At 36.5% G+C, this 21,942-nt stretch overlaps 1 protein-coding gene across 3 annotated transcripts; it reads right to left on the bottom strand.

Annotated features, from left to right (window-relative positions):
• Window positions 1–1,909: 1,909 nt before the first annotated feature.
• Window positions 1,910–20,219, bottom strand: LOC119072746 (ribosomal protein S6 kinase 2 beta). Of its 3 annotated transcripts, XM_037178032.1 has the most exons (12): window positions 20,000–20,182; window positions 14,098–14,144; window positions 8,884–9,144; window positions 8,628–8,813; window positions 8,456–8,565; window positions 8,217–8,391; window positions 7,535–8,159; window positions 7,268–7,475; window positions 7,089–7,203; window positions 6,825–7,025; window positions 6,535–6,748; window positions 1,910–2,449 (listed from the first exon to the last, which is right to left on the bottom strand). In XM_037178032.1, exons 1-12 carry the CDS (start codon window positions 20,034–20,036, stop codon window positions 2,358–2,360), a joined length of 2,271 nt encoding a protein of 756 aa, XP_037033927.1. In that variant the 5' UTR covers window positions 20,037–20,182; the 3' UTR covers window positions 1,910–2,357. The 3 variants fall into 3 exon arrangements, with proteins under 3 accessions (XP_037033927.1, XP_037033928.1, XP_037033926.1); XM_037178033.1 differs by lacking the exon at window positions 14,098–14,144 and having other exon boundaries at window positions 20,000–20,219; XM_037178031.1 differs by lacking the exons at window positions 14,098–14,144; window positions 20,000–20,182 and adding an exon at window positions 16,401–16,692.
• Between the last annotated feature and the right edge of the window lie 1,723 nt (window positions 20,220–21,942).

The raw sequence follows: 21,942 nt of genomic DNA, 5'->3' as shown, positions 1-21,942 counted from the left end.
GGAGCGTTTCAGAAATTTTTAAAAACATTTTACAACTTTTTCATTTTTTACCTTTAAATTTACGAATAATTTATTTATAAATGGCAATCTATATGTTTTGTTAATTTCATAGGTTTTTGTTTTTGTGACAGAGTAAAGAAGTGCATCTTGAACTGTAATGGTTAAAAATGATGGAGAACGTCATAAAAAGAAGGGAAATGAAAAGTTGCTATTTTTAAGAAGAGTATGAAATGATTGCTGTTGCATTTCAATTGTATTGAGTAGCAGCTTATTGCATTGACATTGTAAATAGATCATATGAAATAAATGAAGTCAGAAATTAAACGGATACGACGATGGAGATCAGGGATTATTTTTTGGATTTTTTTTAAAGAATTTTTAGGAATTTTTAGAATAATAATCTGAAAAATACTCAAAATTTCTTAAAACTTCCTAGAAATTCCTGAATTCTTAAAATTCCAAATTTCTAACAATCCTAAAAAAAATTAAAAATCTCAAATTTAGGAATTGATCTTATTCGTGATGACTCCTTGTAAAATGAAAGCAAAATAAAACGATCGAGTCTGGTTTTTGACAATTGAATTTCAATTGAATTTCAATTGTCAAAAACCAGACTTGATCATTTTATGTTGCCTTTACGTTAAAATCAATCAAAATATGAAGTTTTTTGAAAAAAAGAAAGTGCTCTCTTTCCGGATACGGATTTCGAAGTCAGTTGACAGCAGTTATGTGACGGGAGGGCTCAGTGGTTACGTACTAGCCTTCCACCAAAATGATCCGGGTTCGATTCCCGTGACAGACAAATTCCGCATGGAATTTTTCTAGCGATTATATCGCATTGGTAACGTCCTTAGTCCACTCAAGCTTCATAATTTGGGTAGTTGCGGTGTGTTTGGTGGCTGCAACGATGTACACACTGAATGAATCGTATGACGTAACCCAAATACGATGAATTTGTGTACATATGTCTAGCCTACATTAAGGCGAGATATCAATTTCGCACCTAACTTTCCTCAGAGAGTAATTACATACTTCGAGGCGTGGTTCGGAAGTCACGTAAAGCCGGTGGTCCAGACTGAACGTGTTATTGGCTGTAAAAGGCTGTTAGAACGGTCTCAAAACCAACAAATAAATAAGATTCGGTGACGACAATCTGGCTCAGACTGACATTTTTAGCTGCCACTTGGTAAAGATTAAGCTAAAAAGAGACACTATTTCACAACCAAACTGTTTGGTTGATCTTTGGACAAGACGTCGTTCGTAATTTCCTTGATCATCGCGAAAAATCCTTCTAAGCCGGTGAGACACATTCAAGAAAAACACTCAAATTAGTCTTATGCTTAGCTAGTGCTCTCACATAAAGAAGCTGAACAGGTAAAACACTGCACTAATCGAAAAAAAGACCTACGTATCAGTGCTAGGACAACTGTGTTCTAAATGGTTTTCTGTATCTTTTGCGGTAGAGCTGCCAGTCGATCGTTATTCACATTATTGTAGAGACAAGAAATGTGAAAAAGCGGGAGACATGACGGCAGATCCCGCTTCTTCTCTCAAACGCTGTGTGACTGACTCCGACAAACAATAATCAGAATAGCGAAGGACTCATTGAAATATATTACATTCCAGCTACAGCCGTCCCACATTCTGTCACAGATATTATGAAGATATTTCAAGAGCAGGCGATATCCTGTTCGAAAATACGAATAATGGAATGGTTAAGGATTCTGGGCAGTTGACAACACAAATTAATACTGAAATTGGATTGCAGTTTAAACGAAAGTGTTGGATTGCATACGAAGAAGCAATTTGGGAACTGGATGCGATTTCGGGGGGTTTTCTTCATTGATTGAAATGACCAGAGGTTTTATTAGGAGCGGAGGCACCGGGTGAAAGAAAAAAATATATTTTGTTTTAGATTGTGTATACCTACTAGGAAGAAGACTTATCGTATTGTGGCAAGTTCAATTGCAGCTAAAATTACACTTTAATTGTGATACAAAAAACAAAACGAGATTTCGATATTGAAGTCATGTAGTCGGGGGTCAAATGATTTTTTTTTTTCTAAATATTTGAACTGATTCACAAGGTAGAACTTATACAGCGCGTTTGACTTGCGTTAGTCGGTTTCAATAAAATAAAATAAAAATTTAAATGAACAAAAATTCAAATTCAAAAAATGTAAAGATGCCAACAATGTGTTTACATGACGAGAAAATACTTAATAATATGTGACAATGACAAATTGCGTTTTAAAATTAAACATCGAAATGGGATAAAGTTTTCTTTTCTTTTTTAAGTAAAAATAATCAACAACGACAATCCACATATTTTACCAACGGAAAAAAGAACTTTCAATTTTATAAATCACTGGGCTTATCTCTTGCTCGACGTCTAGCTAATTCGGACATTCCGACGGGACCAACATTGGCAGCTTGAGGCGAAGCAATAGCTGAAATTGTTTAAAAAGATAAATTAGAAAATGATATACGATGGGCGGATGAACTAGAAAATTCTCGTTCAACCAAAGAAAATGTTAGAAAATTTTTGAAAACCAGCAAATCATTTCATCAGAAAATCCACATTATGGATTCCACAACCTCGATTTTAAAACGAGCCATCAGAACAGTCGGAGCGTTTGCTGCGACTGAGCCCCGTACAAACCCGTATATCTATTGCGTACGTGACCCTAGTGCGTCTGTCACCCTACTTTGACCGTAAGCCTATGCGCCGGTTAAAGTAGTTAAAGTAAAATTATTATGTAATGTGTACATCTTAGAAATTGCGCATAGCGCAATTACGAAGCCCCGTACGACGTTCCTTTCAAATAAAACAAAAATTTCAAATAGCCCTAAAATTTTAATTTATTGAGTATAAATACACATAGGGCCCTAGTACCGGCCTCAGTCCGAGGATCCAAATTTAATTTTTTTTGAACAACATTCTATTCGGCCTTTGATTACCTTCCAAATGAAACAAAAATTACGAAAAACGGATGAAATTTGCTCGAGTTATATGTAAAATACACATAGGGCCCTAGTAACGGCCTTAGTCCAAGGACCCAATTTTTTTTTTTCAATAACATTCTATTCGGTGTTCGATTATCTTTCAAATGAAACAAAAATTACGAAAAACGAATGAAATTTACTCGAGTTGTATGTAAAATACGCATAGGGCCCTAGTAGCGGCCTTAGTCCGAGGACCCAAATTTAATTTTTTTTTCAACAACATTCTATTCGGCCTTTGATTACCTTCCAAATGAAACAAAAAATACGGAAAACGGATGAAATTTTCTCGAGTTATATGTAAAATACACATAGGGCCCTAGTAGCGGCCTTAGTCCAAGGACCCAAATTTATTTTTTTTTTCAACAACATTCTATTCGGTGTTCGATTATCTTTCAAATGAAACAAAAATTACGAAAAACGGATGAAATTTGCTCGAGTTATATGTAAAATACACATAGGGCCCTAGTAGCGCCCTTAGTCCAAGGACCCAAATTTAATTCTTTTTTCAACAACATTCTATTCGGCCTTTGATTACCTTCCAAATGACACAAAAATTACGAAAAACGGATGAAATTTACTCGAGTTGTATGTAGAATACGCATAGGGCCCTAGTAGCGGCCTTAGTCCGAGGACCCAATTTTAATTTTTTTTTCAACAACATTCTATTCGGCCTTTGATTACCTTCCAAATGACACAAAAATTACGAAAAACGAATGAAATTTACTTGAGTTCTATGTAAAATACACATAGGGCCCTAGTAGCTTTTCACTTCTAAGGCCCTAACTCACGGTCCACTAACCCGATTTTAAAAAACTTTTTTTTCCTGGATTGGTATTGGCAATACCTATCATTTGCCGGGTCATTTACATTTCCATCGTTTATTTTGCCATAAATATCACCAAAAGACCTTAAATCACTTAGGTGGCCCTAACTCACGAAGGGCCGACCCGAATATGCCCATCTTCGAACTTAGCCTCACTATTTTGACTATCTTTCAGGGAAATTTTTTTTTTTGAAATCGGATTTGATTTACTCAAGATATCGACGTGACGGACAGACGGACAGACGGCCCAAATTTTTATTGCGGATTCGTCATCTATGAACATAGGCAAACACTTTGCCCTTACCGTCTGCTTCGAATTCCATCAATTACACACGGCATCGTAATCCTATAAGCCCCTTTGTACTTCGTACGGGGCTAAAAACCGCAAAAAGCTACAAAATTCTAAGAAATCCAATAGCATCCTCAAAATAATTCTTAACCCTTTGGGGTCGTGCAACAATGACTAAGTTTATAAATTTTTTGATACATTCGGGCCTTGAAACAAATTTCTGAAAATTTTTAGGAATTTTTAAGATTTTGTTTTGAATTCTAGGAGTTTTAGTAGACTTAGGTTTTAGGAGATTTCGTTCGTTTTGAAGAATATGTTTTTAACAGCCGTTTCCTTGCACAAATAGCTCGATGTGGAAGGCTACTATTTTTGTGGTCAATTCATCATTGTACGAGAATTCTTGTGTAAAACTCATATTTTTGCCTTTACAATGGTTTTCAAATTTTATCTTAATTCCTCGAGCTTGTCCAAAGAGACTTTTCCAAAGAAGCACCATTTGTTGAAATTGGAATACTTTTAGATGAGATTTGAGAACCTCTCGAGACCTTTCGAACAAGCTATCGCATGGTCTATATTAATAAACATTTAGACACCTTTCGGTAGAAACGAAAATCGTCAATTTGCCCTTCCAACTTCCTACACCTCATTTCATTTCCTCATATCTCCGGAACGAAATGGCACCAAATTTCATTCTTTCTCCTTGAACTCGATGAAAATTAGGAAATAGGACTAAACTTGGCATAGGTAGTTTGCGTTAAATATTTTCCAAAGAATTCGTCTATTCCCGCAGCTCATGATGTAATATACTACGAAATCTTCAACATTTCGCTTAGCGTCTACAAAATCTTTTACTTCATTTGTTCCACCACAGCTCATCGCTTACTTTTGTAGTGAATCATGTCCGGAGCGTTAGCGGAGGACTTGACGCAGTCTAACTTCCAAAAAAAGAACGAAGAAATTTTTTTGAGACGCGGCAACTATATATAGGCGAGAATTTAAGTTTCTTTCCTTTGGCCTGTATCACCACATCGAACATCCTATTCCATCCTATTCTATCTTATTCGCGCTTCAAATACGAGCAAAACGAGCTATCACTCGACTATGTAGCTTTAAAATTACCGGAGATACATCGTTTTGAAATTGGCACTTTTCATTGAAAATGCACCAAATTGACTTTTCCCAAACAAACAAAATCTTTCAACTTACTCTGTATGTTTCTATCTATCTATCTATCTATCGACGGACGATCTCGGAAACTAGTCAGCCAATCTCCATGAAATTTTGCAGGAACCTCAGGGTGGGCATAAAAATGAAATTGTGATACGCCATTACCCCAGGAAAAACCAGAATTTTGTTTTATTGGCCTCGAAGTGGTTTCTGAGTGTGGTTTTCGAGGGTCGGGAACGCGTTTTCGGCTGTAGCTTAGCTGTATTGAAACCTACAGAGGCGTGCGACCCATCAAATGAAAGGTATTCGTAACACAATTCGAACAAAAAAATAATTAAAAAAATCGGGGCAGATTCGTTTGAGCTAGAGTGATTAGAGTGACCAAATTTTGAGCTACTCGAGCGTAGGATGAAAGGACTAATATTTTTGCGATTATGAGAGATAGAGAGTTACTTTCTTCGGCAAAGTCTCAGAGTTTTACGAATAGAACACATTGGCATATGTGAAAAATGTCGAAAGTTGGAAATGGGTGGGTCAATTATGTTTTTAGAGTTATTTTGTGAATGGTGGCAGATAGAGAGTTACTTTCTTCGGCAAAGTCTCAGAGTTTTACGAGTAGAAAAGAAGGGCATTTGCGAAAAATGACGAAAGTTGGAAATGGGTGGGTCAATTGGGGTTTTGGAGATATGTCTTGAATGGTGGCAGATAGAGAATTATTTTCTTCGTCAAATTTTCTAATTTCGTCAAATTTTCGAATTTCGTCAAATTTTCGATTTTCGTTAAATTTCGTCAAATTTTCGATTTTCGTCAAATTTTCGATTTTCGTCAAATTTTCGATTTGCGTCAAATTTTCGATTTTTGTCAAATTTTCGATTTTCGTCAAATTTTCGATTTTCGTCAAATTTTCGATTTTCGTCAAATTTTCGATTTTCGTCAAATTTTCGATTTGACGCAGATTTTTTTGGTAAAATTTTGGTTGTTTCCAGTCTAAATTTTTTTAGGTAAAAATTATTTGGCAGATGATGAGAAAAACTAAGCCAGCTTGTTTGAACTAATTGGGTGTAAAATTTAATTTTTGCGTAACGAAGCTGAAAGCGCCAACTCTAGCGATATCATTCATTTTAGAAATTGTACTTCAAAGACTGCGTCACACTTTTCTCGAAGAGATTTTTGTTGGGATACACACTAAATGTTTTCACCTTAAATTGTTGCAAGAGCGGTATTTAAAAAAGAGACACTAGCGAACGAACCTCTAAATGTTGCAGCCACTGCACCTCTGAGAGCCGCGGTTTCTTGACGCGCATGCGACATGCCACTGACATCTGTCGTTCTGATTTCGGGTGGCGGTTGCTGTAACATCCATGGATGACAAAGTATTTGTGCTGCTAGCGGTCGCTTCTGTGGTACGATATGAAGCATTTTTCCGAGCAGATCTTTGACCTCATGTGAAACATTTTCCCAGTGCTACCACAAAATTGGTTTGACCATTCATTAGTCGATTTTGTCGATGACTAGCCGTTTATTAAAGCATGAAACTTACCCCAGACGACAGGTCAATGTAACCGGAACCTATTCGACTTAAAATCATTTCTGGTGAATCGTCTGGTGTGCTAGCAAATGGTGTTTTTCCATCAAGCATAATATACAGTAGAACACCAAGCGACCAAATGTCACAAGCCAAATCATAGCCTTGTCTCTTCAGTACTTCCGGTGCAACAAAATTTGCAGTATAGCATGGGGTCTGGTAAGATACGGTCAAATTAGAGAGAATCAATCGTTCTGTGCGAATTCAATCAATAATTACCATCAACAGTCCATTGTCTGCACGTAATTGACGACCGAAACCTAAATCACAAAGTTTTAAGGATTCTGGCGTCTGTTGTATGGAAGCGTATAACAGATTCGACGGCTTCAAATCCCTGTATCGGAGTAGATATTTCGATTCGAATCAATTGGTTGAATGGAATTGGTCATCGGTATTACCTATGCACAACGCCATGATCGTGAAGGTAGGCGACAGCCGAAACAACAGTTCGCAGAACGGCACTAGCTTCACTTTCACTCATCCTATGGATAGCTAATATTCGATCCAGTAGTTCACCACCTCGTAACAACTCCATCACTAAGTACACATAGAGGCTGTCCTCGTGAACTCCATACAGTGTAACAATGTTGGGATGGTTGCCGTATCCTGTAAACGTTTTCACATAAAATTGTTTCCAGAAACAGTAACAGCAAACAGTAACTTACGCAACAATATTTCGACCTCTTCGCGACAGTCATGATTCGATTTGTTGATGATCTTGACTGCGTACTGTTTTCTGGTCGTCTTCGACTCACATAATCGGCAAACGGAAAACGTGCCGCGACCAAGTTCCTGCATCACATTGTACTCGTCCTGAAATACTCCCGGTTTCACCCCTGGAATATCATTCGAAAATGGCATTCGAACACTCGCCACATTTGTGTCATCCAATAAACCCGGCGCAATGAAACTGAAACCGCGAAATATTTCATGCGCACTGGCACTAACCGGTCCGCCCGGCGAATCTTTCGGTGATTTGCTGGTGTATTCAACATCAAAGTAAAACGCATCGTCACGGGACACAGCTGGAATAAACGGCGGACGCACTTTTTTCTCGACCAAATTCGGCCAGTCTATTGTCGCGAAGAATTCGTGGCTCTTTATGTCTTCGATGCCATTCGGTCCAGCTCCAACACGATTCTGCGGATTTCGCTTAAATAATGCACGTAACAATGATTGAGCTTCAGAACTGAGGTTGTCGGGCATGCCAAGTTTGGCCTTAAGTATTTGATTCATTGTCTCTTGACGTGTGGAACAATGAAAAGGAAGATTTCCCGTTAACATCTCGTACTGAAATACAGAAACGTGTTAAGCGGGACGCCCACGGAAATGTGTCGTCAAAATCACCATTAAAACACCAAACGACCACCAGTCCGCACTGAAATGATGTCCTTTTCGATTGACGACTTCCGGTGCCATATACTCGACTGTACCACAAAAACTGTACGTTTTTGATCCGTCCAGTGGCTGTTTACTGAGCCCAAAGTCAGTTAGTGCAATGTGACCGTCTTGATCCAGTAAACTTGAATGGAAAATAGTTCGGTCAAGGATGAATCGGTCGGAGCATCGTCCACCGAAATACTCACATATTTTCTGGCTTAAGATCTCTGTAGATGATTCCTATACTATGCAAGTGGTTCAGGGCTAGTGCTAATTCGGCTAAATAGAATTTTACGTCCTCTTCGGTGAACATGACCTGGCAATTGAAGAAATATTTGTAGGGAGACACCGGGCACCATGAATGCCATTCATCCTTACCTCTTTACTAAGTCGTGTAAATAGATCTCCTCCCCGTAAAAAGTCCAGAATTAAGTATAATTTACCAGGCGTCTGAAATGCGTAATGTAGTTTTACAATAAAGGCGTGTCCAACATCAGCTAATATATTCCGCTCGGTTGTACTACGCACTCGATCCTTCACTTTGAGCGTAGCTTTTTTCAGCACCTACAGAAACAAAAACAAGAAAACTTTGTGCGTACGTTGCATTGCCACCACAATTCCATCCCACACCAACCTTCATTGCATACAATGCACCCGCATCTTTGCCGATAATTTTGCGCACCAGGAAAACCTTTCCGAACGATCCCTCGCCCAGCACTCGCAACAATTCGAATTGAGATGGATCGGCCTTATCATGGCCTTCTTTGACAACATCTTTCAACTCGAATTCACGTTCCTTCATATTGACGTCATAATCGACCATGTGAACTGTATCGTCGTTTTGATGTAGATCGTGCGATTCGTCTACGACCATTTCTATGTCATCTTGGAGGGTCTGTAAATATGGGGGGGGGAGCAATAATGTGGTTGGTCCAGTAAGTGAATTCATTTGCAAATAAATCGTTTTTTGCAGTGTACATTTAAGTGCAGGTCAAACGTGCTGCGTGCACAAATACCAATTTGTTTTGCTTTGAGTTAGCATTGAGGTAAAAATACAAACAAAAAATTTAAGATTTTCTTTTTGGCACAACAGTTTAGTCATTACGAGCGAAAATGTTTACAAACACACGACTAGTCCAACAAGAGTTATTTTCGTACAGTCAGCGGTGGTGAAATTTTAGCATGAAATTGCTTCAGCTGATCCACTCATACAATAAAACTGTGTTTACTTGTCTGTACGGTTGAAGCTGCTACACGCGACGTGTAAAGAGTTTTGATTCAACAGCTGAAGCAAATTCATGCTGGAATTTCACTGTCTCTAACTGCAATTCTTTTGGACACTTTTCTAGAGTGGTCACTTCTCGCGATTGTAGTGTTCTGATAATGTTTATCTCTTACATGTCTATTACGTACTCTCTTCCGAGTGACATCCTCTACTTGAAATGAAAGTCAACCTGAGTACGTCATCAATTTTCAAAAAATGTTCTGTTATCTTGTGTGATTATGTCATTGTTTGATACGAAGCTTGATATGTGCTTAATCAGCTTATTGTCAGTTCTACTTAGATAAGTACAGGAAACGTTCGGAGTACGTATATTGACTGATACTACGAATTTTCTTAGCGGGATATGTCTGCGCGGAAATGACTACTTTGTGAAAAAATTCCATTAAAAAAATCGTCTTGGCGTATTGGGTAACTTTAGTGGAACAGGAAAATTTGTAGTCTTCCAAACCGAACCCTAGCGGCGAAAATTGTCAAGATTGAAATATCGAAGCCTCACACCAATTCTCTTTGTTTCACTTTTCTCGGAAAACGAGACTACAAAGGCATCGTCAGCTGCTAATTTCGTTCAATCTAAATGTAGAAAATGTTTCGAAGCGAGTAAAGTTCCAGTTGACGATTTTATAACCCAAGAGTATGAAGTACGTGAATCTAAGGCTCGGAACGGGTTCGGGTTGACCTGTTTTAGTTCAGGTTGACCTGAACCGGATTTATGACCCGAACCTGAAAAATTATTTCGGGTTGAACCCGAACTTGACTTAAACTTGAATTTTCGATTTCGGGTTTAACCTGAACCTGACCTGAACCCGAAATTGTTCAACCCGAATGTGACCTGAACCTGAATTTTCAATTTCGAGTTCGACCCGAACCTGAACTGAACCCGAAATTTTAAATTTAATCAGGTCGGGTTCGGGTAACCCGAAATTTTGAGCGTTTGTTACACTAAAAAAAAGTCAAAAATTTCGGGTTACCTGAACCCGACCTGATTACATTTAAAATTTCGGGTTCAGTTCAGGTTCGGGTCGAACTCGAAATTGAAAATTCAGGTTCAGGTCACATTCGGGTTGAACAATTTCGGGTTCAGGTCGGGTTCGGGTTAAACCCGAAATCGAAAATTCAAGTTCGGGTCAAGTTCGGGTTGAACCCGAAATAATTTTTCAGGTTCGGGTTAAATCAAGTTCGGGTTCCGGTCTGACCGAACCCGACCCGTTCCGAGCCTTACGTGAATCTTCCCTTTGTTGTGTTTGCTCTTAAGTTGTGCGAGTTATTAGGAAAATTTGTCTGAATAAATATTGTTAAAATGAGTGTAATGACATTACCAGCCAAACTACAGATCTAACTACTCGAAATAGAGAAAGGTGACAGAGCGATAGTTCATTTTCAGTCTTTGGCAAGACTCTCGGGGTCAACACTTTTACCATATTATTAGACTATACCTACGCCACAAAATGTAATGGCACTTTTACTTTTCAGCACGTAGTGCAGTGCCTATTTCTAGTCATTTAGTTTCCGAAATTTCCATAAAATTCTTAAGAAATTCCTAAATTTAGGAATTTTAATGAATATTTTAAAAAAATCTGGGAATTTTTTAGGATAAAATTCCTAAAAATAGTTCCTGGTGTAGGGCACATACGTTGTTTACTTTATAGATAAACCAAATCGGTGATGAGGGAATGGAGTGAAGAATGAATTTTTGACAGACTTATAAATGAAAGTTTTGTTTTAAAGGTTCTTGTCATACCAAGACCTGAATTTTTAGCATAATCTATTTTAGGATTAAATTCCATAAAATTCTTAGCAATCCTTAAAAAATCTTAAAATTTCTAATTTTAACCTTAAAAATTCCGTGTAATATTTGAATCTCTTCAAATTTGCTAAAAATTCTTAGATTTTGGAATTTCTAAAGAATTTTAAGTATTCTACTGAATTCTTGAAATTCTTGATTGTTTGAACATCCACTAAAATAGGCTATGATTTTTGGAGCTATTTATTTTCTGTAGGTGGCTGATATTCTCTTTGGCGTCATCCACCCAAAAATAAATACACGAAATCCTCGAACAGGCATTTTTTGCTTGAGGCAGTTTAACAATATGGCAAAGGTTTATACCCTGTGAACGACTAATTTGAACATGAGCATTCAGAGCCTAATATTTGGGAATCGTTTTTGAGAATTTTGGGGAATTTAGGGAATTTTTGGGAATTTAGGGAATTTTTGGGAATTTAGGGAATTTTTGGGAATTTAGGGAATTTTTGGGAATTTAGGGAATTTTTGGGAATTTAGGGAATTTTTGGGAATTTTTGGGAATTTAGAGAATTTTTGGGAATTTAGGGAAATTTTGGGAATTAATTCCCTAAAATTCCCAAAAAATTTCTTTTCTTTGCATTTTTATAATTAAATGCTCGTAAAAGATCAGGAACAAACAAAATATTCCTATCAGCTGACAAATACCTAATATCACATTTCGATTCTTTAGAGTTTCCGTACGTGAGTTCATCATGGCAGTGATTTTTTTAATTAAATTCTATAAAAAAATAGAAAAAGTTTTTATAACAAAACTAAACTTTTATTAAAAAAGGCTCGCGGTTTATTCTGGTGGCTATCGAAACTTTATATGCTGTGGCACCAAACGATGAAACCACTTTTTTCAAAAAATATTCTAATAAGAAGTTATCATCGAAAATGTTTTTCATAGAAGGTCGGAGTGTAGACTGCTCTTAAAATAATTATTTTTGAGTTATAGCCGCAAAAAGGTTTTCGGTACCCTCTGACATGCTTTCACCTTTGAACACTTTAACCGAAAATTTAAAAAAATGTTCGAAAAAATGAAAGATACGATTCTCTAGAATTGAAGACGAATCTATCACTCCTTAAAATCGGAGACCACTTGTTCCCCTATCACCATCACCTCCAGTTTTGGCGATATGCCGCTTAAGCTCAATTTACTGAATATATTATATTCAATATGTTCTGAAATGTTTGTTGTGTTTTTTGGGAATTTTAGGGAATTTTAGGGAATTTTTCGGAATTTTTCGGAATTTTTTAAATTTTTTTAGGAATTTTGGGAATTTAGAGAATTAATTCCCAAATATTAGGCTCTGTGAGCATTGGAAGCACAAATTGTCATACATTTTTACTCACACTCGATAGGATCAAAAATTATACCAAAACAAATGTTATGCTTCAAGCAAATCTACTTTTGCGGTAAATGAATACACAAATAATCAAAGCTGTTAAGGCATTACGCTAGCAAATGGAAAATGACAAAATGATATTAGATTACTTCAGCGTATTTATATAATTAAACATTAAAAAAAAACAATTTCTACGAAAAAAAAAACCGATATCAATAAGAGAAGTTGTAAATATGCAAAGTACAGGGGACGTCAGTAAGATTTAGACATAAATTTCATCAGCTGTTTTTCAGCTGCTTCACTCATACATACAAAGCTGCTCATACGTCTTTATACGGGTTTACCGCTATCGAGCACGGGTGTGTAACTATTTATCCTTGTTTATACGTTTAGGGGATACAGTGAACGACATCTCAAATGTCTCACTGTCAAATTTTTCTGAGAATGTTATTGTGTCATTGCAAATTCACAATGAAATTCTCTGAAAAAAATGACAGTGAGACATTTGAGATGTCGTTAACTGTATAAAAGGGATATTCATAAATGAAGTCTACAATTCAGTGTTGCCAGATAGATTTTAAATCATCAATAACTTCAGAAAATATGAACTTTTGTGACGTCAAATGCGTAGTGGACCGCAACCTTATTAATCCCGGCATTTGATCATACATTTGACATCACAAAAGTGTATACCTTCCGAGGTATTGATGATTTAATATCTGTCTGGCAACCCAGGGCCTATTTTTGGTTTTTTTTTGGTAAAATTTACCAAATTTTCCAAAATTTACCAAAAATTTATTTGGTAAATTTTGGCAAATTTGGTAAATTTAGAAAAGCTTTGGTAAACTTTTCCAAAAAATTGGTAAATTTTGGTAAAGTTTTCCAAAAAAATTTACCAAAAATAGGCCCTGGGCAACACTGAATTGTGGACGTCATTGAATGAGCCCGAAGCACTTCGGTTTGCATGAGAGGATCAGCTGAAAAACAGCCGTAGCAAATTCCTTTCAAAATTTCACTGACTTCCACTGTAATTAAGAAGAAAAAAAAAATTATTCTACCAACCACACAATAATATAAAATACAAATGTCTCCTTCCCGTATTACAATAATAGAATGACGTCTAAAATGTAAATCATTTCAAATGAAAAATGTTTCTCTAATAAATGCGAATGAATGATATAATTGATCAAGCATGAATTGTGTTCACATATTTCCAATTTTTGATTCCACAATCTCGACGGTGTGTGGAGAACATAATTTTTGCGTTCAAAATTTTTGTTTTTTTTTTTTTAATCAAATTTAATCAAAAGCACATATCGTGTCCAATTATATACGTGTACATTGTACATAATAAGTTAATTTTTGCTGAGACACCTGCATATTATACTGTTAGGTAGTAAAGTGACAAGAAAAACGTATTTATTGTATACGTACGGAACAAATTATCCTTAGACCTGAAATTGAGTTAGATATTCCAAGCGCTGTAAATTTAATTTTTATAAATTTTTTTTATTAATTCCAGGCAATTAATTTAAATGAAAAGGCCATTAAAATTGTTAGTTCAAGTGTTAATAATATAGTGCTAGCGCGACAGTTTCTGTTGAGTGTGTATTCGGAGCAAAATAAAAAATTCCGAAGAAATTAAATGAGAAATTTCCAGTATAGAATTCATTATAGAATACATCGTATTGCGTTAATGGTGATCACCATACCGACCTTAAAGAAAGCTGTAGCATAATTTCCTTTCATAAATACAATCTTAAAGTGTCTCTCGATTTATTAATTTGTCTACGAAAGTCGCTGTTGTTCCTAGACATATGAAGAATAATTTACACTGTGCAGAGTACGCTAAAACCGATTTTTTTTTTTGTCTATTTCATTATCATTGTAAAAATTATCATCGAGACCGGTAAAGGTAATTGACGGTGTGTGATGAGAGGTGTACAATATAAAACGATGTTCAGCTATATCATTGTAATCACAGTTCCTCTCAGTGATTTTAAAATGGAAGAGCCCCAGATACACAATTACAACTTCAAAGGTATTGTTTTTACATGTTTTTGTCATTTTCTGCGGTTAATATCAACATAGAGACTGGTATTCAATGAGTGAAAAAGGTTACGATAAGTTGTAGGTGTATTAGGTTGTTAGGGTAACAGCTTACAATTCGCCTAAAATTCATGATGAACTAAGTCGTAAGAATGGGATAAATGAAAAACATTTCTGGAACACACAGAGGGCACATTTGCGTACGTATCAGTAGAGCAGCTCTTTCGAATTGTTAACAAACTGGGGAGCTATGCGGTACAAATATGGAAAAATTTAGATTTTTCGAAAATAAATAAAATTGAAAATAGGAATTGAATTTACACCTTATCATCACACAGCCTAAGGAGTGATTCTTTTGAAAATCCACCTACCAAAATCGGACCCATTTCGTCTGGGATGGTTTGAAAGGTCTTTGCCGGTGATGACGTTTAATGTGAACCTAACATGCCAGCTATAACGCACATTATCGAAGTTTTCTATTGATACATCATATGCAGTGCTGGTGATTGCTGGTGAATTTTATGAGTAGCGGGTGTACTAACATAAACATCTGTTATGTGAGTAATCACCAGCACTGCATATGATGTATCAATGGGAAGCTTAGATAGTGTACGTTACATCTAACATGTTGGGTTCACATCAGTACCAGCCCAAACCAGCCCAAACCTGTCTAAAGTTCAGACGGATTAAGAAATTGTTTGTTTTACAGTTTTCTAACATATATATATGTTCTAGGCATGCCATGAAAGCACTTGATCTAAGCTTTCCAACGAGCCCATAAAATGAGTCTAACAAACACCCTTTTTTCCGATGGGTCCGATTTTGATAGGTGGATTTTCAAAAGAATTCCTCAAGACAAAAAATCCGGGTTCTTGTTACGGTTGGTTCAGGTGTGTTTTTCAATCAGTTGCCATCGTAGATAAACCAATGAAGGTATGGGTGACAAATAAAGTACAAAATGTCCGGCACGGCAGACATTTCAATATTATTTTTACTGGCACTAATATCTCCATTTTGACACTAATTTGGTATCTCAACGATGTAACCTTCCTACGATATGCAAAGAATAGCAATGAAAGTCTGGAACAGGTATGGTCGATCGGCGAATTCGTCTTAAACGCACTCACATTTAATTGTCAAAATAATATGAAAATGAGTGCGTTTAAGTACGAAAATCAAATTTGTATGTCCTCCGGGCGAACAATAGACCAAACCTGTTTTACACTTTCATTGAAAAATAGTCTTCTTGCTTTTAAAAACGGAAAAGTGGAAATGGATTTTTGTCTGTGACAAATCCTAGGCATATGAACAACTCGAGGCCGGAATGGCTACCGAAGGGCGCATTACTAGGGATAAAAAGATGAAAAGTAGAGGTTTCGTGTGAATTTTGTTGCTCCGAGGCGTAGCCGAGGTCAATAAGCACAGGTACACCTGTAGACAGACGGGCGATCTAATAATTATATTATTTACAAAACATTTGTGGCAATTTGTAGCACATCTACACTTCTCTTAAAAAGCTTGAAAATGATTTTCATGATTTCATCTCAATATTTTCACTGGTTACGAAAGCAAATTTTTGAAGCAAAACGTTTTAGTTTTTTCGAATAAATAATGTGCATTCACAAATGTACCTCCAACTGATACAACTAGCGTTTCGCTACGTTATCAAATTAAACACAAGAAATTACCTCGGTTTTACTACGATCCGGATTATTCGATCCATTTGTATTTCTGTTTACGTTTATGTTCAGAAATACATGATCCATGTTGTGATCGTGGAATATGAACATTTCACTAAAATATCAGTTTTAGTAAATCAGTATGCGCACGGCACAAAGTGTCTACTTGGAAAATTTAGTTGTCGGTCGTTCGGAAACTAATTTTCTTTGAAAATTGAATTCACAAGTGGAAGATAAGAAAAGTTTCAGATTCGAGATTTTATTTCATTTTCAACCAACCAACCAAAAAAAAAAACATTTTTATTAATTAAGAACCATGCTTTGATGCATTGTGCGTGTTATAATTATACACGAAAATTTATCAATAAAACGGGAAAGTATGTTACACATTATAGTCGCAATTTTAAACTGAAAACCCGTAAACAGAGCATCTAGCTATAATATGTACGATAAGATAACGTGCTATGGTTTCACGTATACGAATGTTCAATCAATGGTGCAATGACGTGTTTATTCTATACACAGGAGAGCATATAAAATTCGTTTTTTTTTTGTTTTGTTTACAGAATTTGATAGGAAACGTTATTCCAAATTATGCAAAAGAAGAAGTCTATCACATTACACCATTACACACGGACGGACGGGAATGTTGATCGAAATATTTAGAAATTAAAATTTTTGAAATTCTTTCTTGTTGGACGGACAAGTTTGAAACATTAAACCGACGTACACGAGGGTGCTTTTAAAGCCAAAGAAATGTTTCGCAAAAAAATTTATTTGTTTTTATGAATAATGAACGAACATTGTTGCTATAAATAGGGCAAGAGGAAATGAAGACACACCGCAGATACTTGCGTTGCACTTTGCAACCAATAACTTTGTCGATGTACTGAAAACGAAACGATCGATAAAGAGCTTATAAAGTTCGATGCAAAATCATAATCTCAAATTTTTCTGCCTTGAAATAACCTGCATTGGTCAGAAAATGTGATTAAAATATTTGCCCACTCTTGAGAGCATCAACAGTTGCTGTAAGTGTAGATAATATGGATGACGGACAGAGCTCTACCGGAACTAAGTTAAGAGAAAACTGTAATCATCTTTCGCAAAAAATGACAAAAACAAGAGTTAAATGACAGATTAGGCGTGAAAACCGATTCTTCTTTCCTCGATTATCAAAATACTAAAATTTGATTAGCGAGGCTCTTTACAATGCACGGAACATTGAATAAAATTTGCATTTTTATCAGCTGGAGTTGCGATAAGACGACAAAAATTTGTTAAAACAACAGCTGATACGAGACAAAAAAAAAGAGAAGAGTGGCCAGTGAAGCGCGGCTGGGCTATCAATAAATGTCGTCCTTCCAAAAGTTTAGATACAAAACCCGTATATTTTGAAACGTCTATGCCATCGTCAATGACCATCTGTATGCAATTCTCTCACATTCTATTCCATAAGAGCCAACTGTCATTCACATATTCCATCTATCTCGCCACAGGCGTACCAACTTATCATTTCTCTGGTTAAAAGCGGTCCAGGGTAGAGCTCACCTCTAGGTCATGGTGACTTTACTATTTGATACAACTGAACAGTTTATCTAGCGTATTGTGTTCAGACCATGACATGACACACACAGTTTCGTTAGACAGTGTCTTTGCTATACCATATACGGAACTCCGGTTTTGTACATGGATGGTTGCATAGTGCATTGGATGGGTCTCAATGATTTCGAGACACGCATCACTGCGACCCAATAACGTCTGTGGTTCCGCTGCAACCTCTTCACAAAAAACGTAAATGGAACGGGGACAGTGCAGCAGATATCTAGGATGTCCTGAGTTCAAATAACCACTCCGTAGGTCTCCACTACTTATCGTCAGTACAATATCGAAAGTAACGACTCGAGTAAGTTTTGTCTTCGTTCGTCATTGTACTGATGATAGGTTTTGAAGAGCTTTGAAGTGGTTATTTGAACATTTGAAGTCTCTGCATCCTAGACACCTGCTGCATCAATAACTGTCGAGTTCCCATAATTTTTTTTTTTTTTAATTTGTAAAGTGGCTGCAACGATACCACAGACATCCTTGCGACCGACGGATGCGTGTGACACCAAGCCATATTCAACGCACTAAGCCACCATCCGTGCACATTCCAAACATTAAAAATTGATGCCTAGTGATTTTGCGGCTACAAAAATTGGCATTTCTGGGCAATTTGGCGTTAAATATCGTTTTATGTCTAGCTACAGGCCATGGGCCAGTCATCATTAGGAAGAATAGTTTCTTTTCTCTGGCAAGCTGAATACTTCCACAAAAATTGACAAATGAGGACGCAAAGAATTTCTTGTTGCTTAGCTATGCTGATAATATTTGGTGCTTTCGCGACCATAACTCATAAGTTCGACAACTGCAGACAATTATAAAATTAAAAATTACGCAAAGCCTACGGCCAAAAACTTTCTATCACAACCAAATCCGCGAAAGTCAGTCGGAGAAGAAAAATATTTAATTGGAAAGGTGAAGTGGTTCACACTAAGATTTGCGTCATTTAACTAACGATGACGATACGTCTTAAATTGAACATTCTTTGAATTGTTTAAAAGAAAAAAAAATTGCCTTAATTGAAGCCATCAATGTTCATGTTTATTATTATTATACACCCGTTGGCTGGTGGTCATCATCACACATAAATATACATTTCTGATAATGTCAGAATTCTGCTTGTAATAATGTAATTCTGCTTGGGATTGTATAAATTTACAATGCTAGAAACATAAATGTTATATTCAACAGAGCGGTAGTGAGAGAGAGAGAGAGAAAAACAAAAAGAACTGTAACCTTGGACGCTTAATTAGCAACATTAATCAATAAAAGATAGAAATCAAAACAGTGTCTTATGTAAACAAAAACGAAAACCTGTAATTTTGCTCAAAACTTTTGTCCGATGTACGTAAAAAATACACAGAAAAAAGTTGGTGATTCGCCTTTTTTAAACGGAATTCGTCGACGAACGCTTCACTGATAATAAATTTGATATCTTGGTTAGAATTGCATATGTACAAATTCCGATATGACATTCTTGACGAATGAAAACATATGTGACCGTCGTCGCCAATTTTTCTTTTTTTTTACTCTCCACGGCAGAGACACTTCTGAGGACCAAATTATAATTAATTCAACGTTGTCACATTAAATTTTCTTGTATGCACTGTCTGGTTTATCATTTATCATTCCGCAGAGCGATCAAAATGGACAAAAGATTTATTGAAACACGGTGTCGATCGGAATGGTAAAATCGAATAATTAAGGTCCATTGGAAGTGATCCTTACTGAACGAATTGCAGCGTTTGAAGTGTCATAAAAAATGTACATCAAAGCAAAACGGATAAAAAATCTCCGAAATTCTCTTCCATTTCATCAACAACAACAAAATCCATTTGTTTTGCACCGATTCGATCATTGCGAACATGATTTTAACGATGAGAAAATGAAAATAGGGCGGTTGTTAGATAAGAAAACATTAAAAACAATTAATGAGAGCAGTTCCTTTCTTACGACAAGTTTTCTTTTCGCATATTTTCTTTTTGATGTCATTTTATTTTACATACCACGTTCTCGACGCATTGATTGGTGATGACTCTCCATTGATTTGATGTTGGATCACCCGCTAAAGGCATATTTTACACAATAAATCACAAACAATAATCCATTCAGCAAGCTGCATTAATTTACTTAAAACGACGAATTTGCAAACAATGATTTTTCTTACAACAGATACAATTGTGATTGATTTTTTCGACTGTCGCTGGATGGGGACTTGTTGACAGTGGAATTGCACAAACTTCACGCTGGTGACGGTATTGGACGCACTCTATGGCATGGCATAAGACTTATCCAGTATGAATGATTTGATTTTGTTGGCGGGAAGCACACACAGTATCATCATTTACAGTACGAGAAAATAAACAAATCCAACTAATAGAATCCAATTGACGTTACTTTTGTTCAGTTTGCCACTTCAGCATCATGATACGCAAAATTTGCAAACTTTAGATGCCCTCTATGGGATAAAACGTTGTATGCAACTCGATGCGAAGTACTTTATGCGGCTTCGTGTCATAATTACACACTGTCAAAATGGTTGACTTGTGTTTCACAAAATGTTGCGGACTTACGTCGTTCATCACTCCGTTTACGAGTTTACTCACGGCTCTCTCACGGAGTACTCTTTTTAGAGAGCCGTCGTAAGAGAGCGAGCTGTCAAATAAACAAAGAAAAAATTGAAAAATTTCAATTTTGTCTCTCACACGGAATACTTTTTATTGAGTGGAATGGACACTTAAAGCAATGAAAGTGTAAAACAGGTATGGTCTATTGTCCGCCCGGAGGACATAAAAATTTGATTTTCGTACTTAAACGCACTCATTTTCATATTATTTTGACATAAAATGTGAGTGCGTTTAAGACGAATTCGCCGATCGACCAAACCTGTTCTAGACTTTCATTGACTTAAAGCTGCCAGCGGACTTACGCCGTTTAGCTCTCCGTTTACGTTTAACAATGGAAAGTGGGAGGAGCTTCCAATGTTCACTCGTAAACGAAGTGCTAAACGGCGTAAGTCCGCTGGCAGCTTTAAGTGTCCATTCCACTCAATAAAGAGTACTCCGAAAGTACGCCGTGAGAGAGCAAGCTGTCAAAAAAAAAAAGAAAAATTGAAAAAATTCAATTTTGTCTCTCAGACGGAGAGAGAAGAAACTAAGGCTGCGAGCGCACTTACGCCGTTTAGCACTCCGTTTACGAGTGAACAATGGAAGCTCGTCCCACTTTCCATTGTTAAAACGTAAACGGAGAGCTAAACGGTGTAAGTGCGCTCGCAGCTTAAGCATTATAATACATACATAAATATTGTAGCATTGTATTGGTTATGCGTGAAAACAGCGCTGTTAGTTGCAGTGCGTTTATCTGTCACTTTCCATGCAAAAAGAGCAGATGGATGCTCGACAGTGAACCTGGTGAGGCAAAAATGGGGATAATCTATTGATAATATGGAAACATTGCATAGATATAAGTTGATAGATATGTGCTCAGGCACCAATTTGTCATGGTCAAGTCAAGTCAACATTGGTTAATACATGTGGATTGAATATGGCAATTTGATTGTAATTGTAACTTCTTATTTTTTCTCCCTTGTTATCCCCTCGAAAGTTCTACATTATACAGTGTTCAAAGAGCGTAAAAGAGAGAAAAATTAACTGGTTCCGTTGGGTGATACGTCAAAATTTGTATGTAAAAGTCCAGTTAACTAGGAAAAAACCAGTTAATTTAACTGAGCTCGATGGGTGAACACTCTTTTTGACATTCTCTTTAAACACTATATACCCGTGGAATATTGTTTTCAGAGGAGATTTCTTCGCACTACAGATAGTTTGTCTGAATCTAAATACGTTCAGGACCTATTTGTAGGACATTAGTTTTCCATACTTTACTAAAATTTGCCAAAATTTGTTGAAATTTTATGAACGCATGTTTTGAACACGTAAAAAATCCCACA

Source organism: Bradysia coprophila (genome assembly GCF_014529535.1).
Source record: "Bradysia coprophila strain Holo2 chromosome IV unlocalized genomic scaffold, BU_Bcop_v1 contig_84, whole genome shotgun sequence".
NCBI classification, from domain to species: Eukaryota; Metazoa; Arthropoda; class Insecta; order Diptera; family Sciaridae; genus Bradysia; species Bradysia coprophila.
This window is presented reverse-complemented; position numbering and strand designations above follow the sequence as displayed.

Bases quoted from the DNA above. Each gene is read 5' to 3' on its own strand.
- LOC119072746 (XM_037178031.1), bottom strand. From the start codon at position 16,502: ATGTTCATATTCCACGATCACAACATGGATCATGTATTTCTGAACATA. The intron at 7,476-7,534 runs GTAAGTTACTGT...AAACGTTTACAG, and splicing joins AGAGGTCGAAATATTGTTGC to GATACGGCAACCATCCCAAC. The intron at 7,204-7,267 runs GTAATACCGATG...ACTCCGATACAG, and splicing joins GATCATGGCGTTGTGCATAG to GGATTTGAAGCCGTCGAATC.